Below are 9429 nucleotides of genomic sequence, written 5' to 3'. Positions count from 1 at the left end.
TTGATCATAATCGAGCAGCATATGAACACATAAAATCAATTGACGTCGATTTCTCCGCTTCTTTGTAAGGTCCTTCCCTTTTATTTCTATTTTTCTCACTGATTTACTTGATTTTGTGTGTTTTCGATTCGAGCTTGTTTTTTCTAGTTCCTTTTCTTCGTATGCTTCGTCTCTTCACTTTCTATTCGTAGTCTCTTCTGTTTAATGTTTGCTTCCATAGTTTTAGCTAGTTTAAGATGTGTATAGCATTATTATGATGATTTTTGATATTCTTTCATTTTTTAAGTTTTCGCTTTCATTTTGTGTTTACTTGCTGAAATTGTTGTAAAACTTGTGCTTCATGCTGAAAATTGCTGTAAAAGTGATGTTTATCTCTGATATATGCTGTAAAATAGATGCTTACTTGCTGAAATTGCTGTAAGAATGTGGTTACTTGCTGAAAGTGCTATAAATTAGATGTTTACTTACTGAAACTGCTGTAAAAATGATGTTTTCTGTTGAAAAATTATTGTAAAAATGATTGAAAAATGTTGAAATATGGTGGTTTACTTTCTGAAATTGTTATTAAAGTGAGGTATATTGCCGAAATAAGATGTAAAATGATGTTCAGTTGCTTAGATTGTTATAAAAGTCATGTTTATATTGCTGAAAAATCCTAATAGATGCGGGAAGAAATATTAAGTGTATCAAATATTCCATATGTGAACTGGAGTAGCTTTTTCGCAGCTGATAAGTTAAGGATTCTTGAGATATCTGCAACCAATTATAAAGTGAATCAGCTATTTGCAATTGACAGTCTGTTCTTTATCTTTTAGGTTTCGGTATTATAACTTTTGCTTGGGGGTCCAATCTCAGTAGAGTCATCGGACTCCCTTTTTTCTTTTGCATCGAACTCACTTTGTTGTTGATGTTGATGTTGTTGTTGACGGATGTATTGTTGCAAAGATTAATCTACAATAGGCCTATGGGAACTTAGCAAGCAACTAACTTTGACATGAAATTTATTTCAGTAGGTCGGCTTTATAAGATCTTGGGGTTTGTCCATATTTCTTTTTTTTGTCTTGGTAGTTGTTCATTTACAGAGGTATACATGCTTTATAAGCAGCATTTAGTGTGCATATAATAGATTACTGCTTAAAAATCAAGCGTCTATCAACTTCTCAGTTTGTAATAACTTAATCATCTGAATAATCTTTTAGTCGTGAGATGTAGAAACTAGTATTGAGCTATGCTTGATCATCTGGTGTCAAAGTTATTGTCAAGGTTGATGGGGTTTCATTGGTAGAATCTGTGGTAGTGTGAAGAATAGACCAAAAGTAGATTACCTTCATTTGCCTGATTATCGGCAAGCCATAGGTTTTTGACTTGAAAAGTTTTGTTAGTCTACTGAGGTTTTATTTTGGAAAGCTAATATAATGATTCTTGTCTGGTGTTGGTAGATATGAAGGTCTTTTAGACATGATCCTAGACTAGAAACTAAAAAATGTTGGGTACTCCGTATATACTCTTATGTCTAAGTACGAGATATTTTAAGCCTTTCTTTCGAGTCCTGTTCCTTGCTTGTCTGTGGGATTTGAATTGGACTCATGTCATTCTTAGCACATTCTTTATTATTTTAGAATCTATTGCACTTAATATGGTTGGCCTTGATAGATGTTTTGTGTTATTCTAATGATAGAGAAAATATTGCCGGTTGTTAAGAATCAGCATTTACTACTCTGTACCTTGCTTATCTGTAATGCTGCCGCCATGGAGGTAAATTATTCTAGGAATGCAATAATATTCCATCATTCTAATAATGTATGTAAGTTATGATTGTGCGAACTTTTTTCAGACACTCCCAACTTTCCTGGATAGTTTTGTTACAGCTTGGGGTGCCATCCTCATTTCAGTGACATTAATACTTTTGTTTGACGAGGTCAGTGGATAATTTCTTGCTGTGCTAAATTGTTTTGATTCTTGTTCATAAAAGGTTTATTCCCTTCATCCCAATCATTTGTTTATCTTTGATTACAATACCTCACAAATAATAAAGAAGGTAAACAAATGATTGGGACGGAGGGAGTGTTTGTTTCACCTAATGCCTACTATATCCTTTCTCCATTATCTATGTTTTCAATGGTGAATGATGTAGACTCTTAGAGCGGAGTTTGCTTTGCGATATACACAGTAAAAATTTAAAAAAGTTCTAGTTCGGTTGAGTACATGAACATATTACTTTGCTGAAGTATTGAAGTTGTTTTTCTTGTATCATCACAATCAGTCTATTCTCGCTATTCCATAATTTGCTTATGTTCTTCGCACTTGCAGATTATGCCGCAATCACTTTGTTCTCGCTATGGTTTGGCGATCGGTGCAACAGTTGCTCCTTTTGTTCGTGTACTTGTTTGGATTTGTTTTCCTATTGCCTACCCCATAAGCAAGGTGGGAGCTTACTTATATCCTTGCTGTGCACTCGCTTTTGTCTTGAATGTGATATGGCCTTTCTTGAATATTTTCCTTTGTGTGGCCTACAATATTTATTGATTATATGTACTTTGATTGGTTCACAAATTTCTTTGGATTTACTTCTAGGGCATGGACATAAAGCTCTTTTCCGCAGAGCTGAGCTGAAGACACTTGTGAATCTGCATGGAAACGAGGTATGTAATTTGTCTGTCTGTAAGTGATCAATTTTCCGTTCTGCACATGTGGGAGTAGAATCTTTAGAACTTGGGATTAAGTTGAAGTTTGATCAACATATTATCATCATAAATTTATACATGACCTTGTTTAGTTGCTCTTGTTCTGTTGCATTGCTGATGGTTATCCTTTTGTGCTTCATTTCCTGTGATCCTATCATGGTGCTACCCAGGCTGGGAAAAGTGGGGAATTAACTCATGATGAAACTACAATTATCGCTGGAGCATTGGAACTAACAGAGAAGACAGCTGGTGATGCAATGACTCCAATAGCTGATATATTTTCGATTGACATCAATGGCAAACTTGATAGGTTCAAAAATTTTGAGCAGCCTTGATTTGACACTTAAAAACATATATAATTTTGTAGTTCAGCAACATAAGCTTCAGCATTCAAAACAAAAATAAATTTTATACTTTCTTGAGCTTATGGATGCTCTTCTGTATAGGGACTTGATGAACTCAATAATGGATAACGGTCATAGCCGAATTCCAGTCTATTATGAGGAGCAGACCAACATTATCGGATGTATCCTCGTAAGTTTAGTGTCGATGTTAGCATTGGGTTTTCTATCGTTCAATTTTTGTCAATTGTTGATTGTATGGTTCTTTTATTCTGGCCGTCGTGCTAAACTGCATTAGCTTGATGCAGATGCTTGTTGCTTATTCAATATTAAATGGTGCACGTCATGTGTTCATAAAAAACAGGCTAATGATCTTAGGGCTAGGACTTGACAGTTCTCTGTGGTTAATTCTAATACACTCAACACTCATATTGATAACAACTTTATTGTTGTGTTCTCCGATCAGGATACTGTTATCATTTCGACGTGCACTTTAGTTTAGCCTGCTTGTTTGTTTGTTAGCGTGGCAAATTTTCAGAGTGCACTAACAATTTTTTTTTTGGCTCTGAAATATGACGGAATAAAGCTAAAATGTTTTCACTTCTTTTTATTGTGAAGCAACAGACAATCAGAATTCTCGATTAAATTCTAATGAGATCTAAAATGATAGACCCACCAGATAATGCCATGTGTCCCCTATACAATTCTTATTTTGTGAATCTTAGAGCTTGTTTTGTGAAACTAGAAGGTAATATTGTGAAATTTGGTCATAAAATGGTCGAAATCACCTATTTTGCTCTTTTTCTTATTTTGTGAATCATAGACCTTGTTTCGTGAATCCTAGGCCTTATATTGTGAAACTTGGTCATAAATGGTCAAAATCGTTTCCTCTTTTTCTTATTTTGTGAATCATATACCTTATTTTGTGAATCTTAGAGCTTGTTTTGTGAAACTAGATGCTAATATTGTGAAATTTGGTCATAAAATGGTCGAAATCACCTATTTTGCTCTTTTTCTTATTTTGTGAATCATAGACCTTGTTTCGTAAATCCTAGGCCTTATATTGTGAAACTTGGTCATAAATGGTCAAAATCACCTATTTTGCTCCTTTTATTATTTTGTGAATCCTATACCTTATTTTGTGAATCTTAGAGCTTGCTTTGTGAAAATAGAAGGTAATATTGTGAAATTTTTTCACAAAATGGCGAAATCACCTATTTTGCTCTTTTTATTATTTTGTGAATCATAGACCTTGTTCGTGAATCCTAGGCCTTATATTGTGAAACTTGGTCATAAATGGTCAAAATCGCCTATTTTCCTCTTTTTCTTATTTTGTGAATCATATACCTTATTTTGTGAATCTTAGAGCTTGTTTTGTGAAACTAGAAGGTAATATTGTGAAATTTGGTCATAAAATGGTCGAAATCACCTATTTTGCTCTTTTTCTTATTTTGTGAATCATAGACCTTGTTTCGTGAATCCTAGGCCTTATATTGTGAAACCTAGACATGATTATGTGAACTCTAGACCTAATTTTGTGAAACTTGTTTATGTGAAACCTGGACCTGATTTGTGAACTTTGTACCTTGTTATGTGAAATCTCGACTTGATTTTATGAAACTTCATTTTGTGAATCCTGGATTTAATTTGTGAAACCTAGATCTGATTTTGTGAAACCTAGACATGATTATGTAAACTTTAGACCTAATTTTGTGAAACTTGTTTTTGTGAAACCTGGACCTGATTTTGTGAAGGTAGGACTTAAATTGGTTAATTTCATAGTAAGAAATACTTGTATAAGCCAATGTGTCATGTTTCACATGTACATGAAGTTACTAATGTTTTCATGTCTTTGTTACTTGTTGATGCATAATTTAATTTTGGTACAATATCATCTATTAGCTCAAAAGGTAGAGCATTGTGCTATTGCGCAAGGTGTGGGTTCGAGACCCACATAGATGAACAATTATAAATATACTATTATTATATAATAATTACCATTGCCAATGTATGTCTAAAGTCACCTATTAAAGTCTTAGATTCACAAAATAAGGTCCAAGATTCACAAAAACATGCATAGGGTTCACAAAATCAGGTCCAAACTTAGATAAATCAAGTAGTCTCACAAGCTGTAGCTTAAGAATTTTGTTTGTTATATTTTAGAGACATAGAGTAAAGTATTTGGGCTTTTGTGTGTGAGAAAATATTTGGGCCTAAAGAAAAGTTATGAATGACCCTAAGTTTCCAGCCCAATAAACATTAAAAATCAGTCCATGAAGGAATATGGTGAGGCCGGCCGCCTCGCCATAATTAGCGGCCTCACCGGATCCGGCCTCTCTCTCTCTCTCTCTCTATATATATATATATATATATATATATATATATATATATATATATATATAGAGAGAGAGAGAGAGAGAGAGAAGGGTTTTTATAAGGCCTTTATACCTTATAAGGCCCTAAGTCTTTATAAGAGCCCTTAGATGAAGGGATTGAAGGTATGAGATGAGGAGAGAGGGCGTGTTTTTTAGAGCAAAAAAAAAAAAGGAAATGCGATGGTGTGAGAGAGGGACCACTTTCACTGTTTCTGTACTGCCTCCATATCATATCCCGCGGATAATAGGAATAAACAAACACAAATATATCATTTTGCATGCTTTCCCTCTTCATTCACCATTCAAAACCTCTCAAGAAGCAAAAACCCATAAAAATCCCCACAAAAACGATCCTAAATCCTGTAAAATACAATATAAATCATAAAAAAAATAAGAGAAATTTCAGCGCAAATGTAAAACTACTTCAGTGATCATCAGATAAATAAATTTTTATGAGATAAAGTACGTTATTGTTCATCCGTTAAAATTCATTAGCTTTGTTGAAGACAAAATAAATTGTCATTCTTCATAAGAGAAACAAGCAGGAAATGACAGTCAGTGTTTGTGAAGTGGATCATATGCAGATTGAAGTTGTCGTCGATGGTGAGTTGTTTACTTTCTTATTTGTGTCTAGGTTACTATTGTAGCTTGATGTTCAAATATAAAGTGCTATATGTAATTTTGGATTAATGTTCATTATTGTAGGTTGTAGTTATTTCATTTGTGTTCATTATTCTTAATGCTGTTGTACTTTCATGGTGTTCATCAGATTTGTTCTTTCATTTTGGTAGCTTGTTGTTGATGGCAAAAAATGATGGAAATTTAAAAGCTTGATCAAGTACGAATTATAACTTCAGTGGGTTTTAGTAAAAACTCTGACCCAAATATGTATAACTTCAATAATACAGTGTACACATGCAGTTCTTATATTCATCGTGTTATAACTCCAGAGGTTTTTTGTAAAACTCTTTGACAATTTCCTGCAGCTTCAGGTAACAGAGTAATTCAAACCCTAAATTGTGCGTAAAAATCTTATTAAACAACCAATTTATAGATGAAGTTATACATTCATTAAGTGAAGTTATAGGATGTGGAGGGTTGTACATTATGTGCCTAGAGTTATACAGGCTGTGTCTAGAGTTATACATTGTATGATTAGAGTTATACAGACTGTGTATAGAGTTATACATTGTATGATTACAGTTATACACATTTTGTAGAGGAGTTATACAACACATGACTGCAGTTATGAGAAAGGCAAATTTTATTAGACAGCTATGAGTTATACAAAAAATATCAAGAGTTATACAAATTGTGTACAACAGTTATACAACACATGACTGCAGTTATGAGAAAGGCAAAATTTATTACAGTTATGAGTTTTACAAAAAATAACAAGAGTGATACAAATTGTGTACAAGAGTTATACATTCTGTGAAGTACAGTTATCCATATATAGGTAAGAGTTATACAAATTGTATGACTAGAGTTATACATTCTGGATCTACAGTAATACACTCTACAATGTATAACTCTAGGCATATAATGTATAACTCTTAGAATATAATGTATAACTCTTAGCATATCTGTTGTGTTTGGAGTTATACATTATATGCCTAGAGTTATACATATGCCTAGAGTTATACATTATATGCTAAGAGTTATACATTGTGTAGCTAGAGTTATACATCTTACAGTCTCTGTCTAGAGTTATACATTGTGTAGCTAGAGTTATACATTATATGCTAAGAGTTATACATTGTGTAGCTAGAGTTATACATCTTACAGTCTCTGCCTAGAGTTATACAGACTGTGCCTAGAGTTATACATTAAATGCATGCAGTTATACAGTCTGTGCCTAGAGTTATACATGTTATTTGCATGTGTTTTTCTCCGTCATTGTTTTTTCTGTAATTATTATTCGCTTAGTTTTTCTGCGTTTATTAGTAAAACAAATTAAATAAAATAAAACAAAGAAGATGATGGAGAGTATAGTAAAACAAATCCACATTTAACATACATGAACTTAATTAATTGATATAGATACATAAACTTAATGCATTGCTAAAAATACAATTCTTAGATGTTCATATAGGGATGCATTCTCTTCTATGATATTCATCCTCTCCTCCTTTGCTATTTGGAGGTTTCGTTCCGCAGATGCAATATCTTCATATAGCTGCATTATTTGCGGCTCTAACAAGCCATTTTTTTGGCGTCCTTGAGTGCGATCCGAGCATCCTCAAGGAAGAGCCTGTACTTCCTCTCGATTTCCTGCAAGCGGCGTATGAAACTTCTGTTGTACTCGGTCATAATGCATGTTAAACGAATGGTATCATTCATTATTGAAGGAAGTTTGGAGTTTATTAGGTTTTAAAGTTTTAGGGTTTGGAGTTTAGGGTGGAGATAGTGATATAATGGACTGGTTATTGAGATAGTGTAATGAATTTATAATTAGTAATGTGTCGTTTGAGTTGTTTTTTAATTAATATGTTTAGGGTTTGATGCTTAAATTAATACGAATTTTGTTTAGGAAGTTGTGCCATATCCCTGCTTCAAATCTTATAACCCTTCGCATTCCATATATTGTGTCGTTTCATTAAATGTATAACTCTTAGAATATAATGTATGCCTAGAGTTATACATTATATGCTAAGAGTTATACATTGTGTAGAATGAGTTATACATCTTACAGTCTCTGCCTAGAGTTATACATTGTGTAGCTAGAGTTATACATCGTATGACTAGAGTTATACAGTGTGACTAGAGTTATACATCAAATGCCTAGAGTTATACATTGTATGCCTAGAGTTATACAGATTGGGACTAGAGTTATATATTGTATGACTAGAATTATAAATACTGTGACTAGAGTTATACGTTATCTGCCTACAGTTATACATTCTGTGCCCAGAGTTATACAGTGTGACTAGAGTTATACATTAAATGACTAGAGTTATACATTGAATGACTAGAGTTATACAGAGTTTGACTAGAGTTATACATTGTATGACTAGAGTTATACAGACTGTGACTAGAGTTATACATTGTATGACTAGAGTTATACAAACTGTGACTAGAGTTATACATTGTATGACTAGAGTTATACAGAGTGTGACTATAGTTATACATGATATGGTAAGAGTTATACATTATATACCCAAATTTATACAGTCTGTGCCCAGATTTATACAGTCTGTGCATAGAGTTATACAGTATATGCGTAGAGTTATGTATTTCTTAATCATTTCATGGATGTTTGATTCTCGCTCGGATGGTCGTAAGGCGGCGTGAAACCGAGTATTGTAAGCATTTGGCAGCGGAGTTTACACCTTGTGTAGGGCAACAATTTTTTGAAATCGACGAGGCAGTGACATTCTATAAAGTTTATGCATTGGCGTCCGGGTTTGATGTTCGGAAGTACTCGACGAAAAAATGGCGCGACGGTGAAATCAAGTCAAAGTTGCTGGTTTGCAACAGAGAGGGATTCACATATGTCTCAAAAGGAGAGGCAGTAATTAAAAAAAATGAGACCGGGATTAGGGAAGAAGAAATGCAATGGGGAAAAAGAAATGCGAACCAGAAGAAATATACAGTCAAGAGGGTAGGGTGTAAAGCACATGTCATGCTATTTATGAAGAATGGAGTACTAGTAATTGACCGATTCCACATGGGGCATAATCACGAGCTTGTATCGAGTGAGGATCGTCAGTTTCAAAAGATGTCGTGGAAAATAGAAGATTTTCACAAGTACTTGATAATGTACAACTCAAGGGTTAGTTTACTATTAAACAAACATCCACTAATTGAATGGCAAACTTCTAAAGTTATTCACCGAGATGATAGAGTTATGTAAACCTAAGAGTTATAAATAATAAGAAGTTGCACAATCAATCAATGGAGTTTTGCATATGTTTCAAGAAGTTATAAGAATAGCTGAAAGAATTATAGTTGAGGAATTCTTGGTTATTAATCAGCACTGATAAGGATTTGTTGTCCACTGCAGTTGAGGATAGGAGCAACTAGGAC

The 9429-nt window shown here is 33.6% G+C and overlaps 1 protein-coding gene across 1 annotated transcript; it reads left to right on the top strand.

The window, feature by feature from the left end:
• Positions 1–662: 662 nt before the first annotated feature.
• LOC141640793 (DUF21 domain-containing protein At2g14520-like) lies at positions 663–3522 on the top strand. Its single transcript, XM_074449473.1, has 9 exons — positions 663–795; positions 1679–1755; positions 1835–1918; positions 2311–2426; positions 2558–2642; positions 2855–2994; positions 3131–3218; positions 3334–3428; positions 3492–3522. The coding sequence occupies exons 1-9, from the start codon at positions 663–665 to the stop codon at positions 3520–3522; spliced, it is 849 nt and encodes a 282-aa protein (XP_074305574.1).
• Positions 3523–9429: the final 5907 nt, after the last annotated feature.

Source organism: Silene latifolia, chromosome 2 (genome assembly GCF_048544455.1).
Source record: "Silene latifolia isolate original U9 population chromosome 2, ASM4854445v1, whole genome shotgun sequence".
Taxonomy (NCBI): Eukaryota; Viridiplantae; Streptophyta; class Magnoliopsida; order Caryophyllales; family Caryophyllaceae; genus Silene; species Silene latifolia.
The sequence above is the reverse complement of the archived record's forward strand: the minus strand, read 5'-3'. Positions and strand labels throughout refer to the sequence as shown.

What these genes read in the sequence shown, in the direction of transcription:
- LOC141640793 (XM_074449473.1), top strand. Translation starts at nt 663, where the DNA reads ATGCGGGAAGAAATATTAAGTGTATCAAATATTCCATATGTGAACTGG. An exon ending in TAATACTTTTGTTTGACGAG is followed by an intron (nt 1,919 to 2,310) that starts GTCAGTGGATAA and finishes TCGCACTTGCAG; the next exon opens with ATTATGCCGCAATCACTTTG. An exon ending in GGACTTGACAGTTCTCTGTG is followed by an intron (nt 3,429 to 3,491) that starts GTTAATTCTAAT and finishes TTCTCCGATCAG; the next exon opens with GATACTGTTATCATTTCGAC.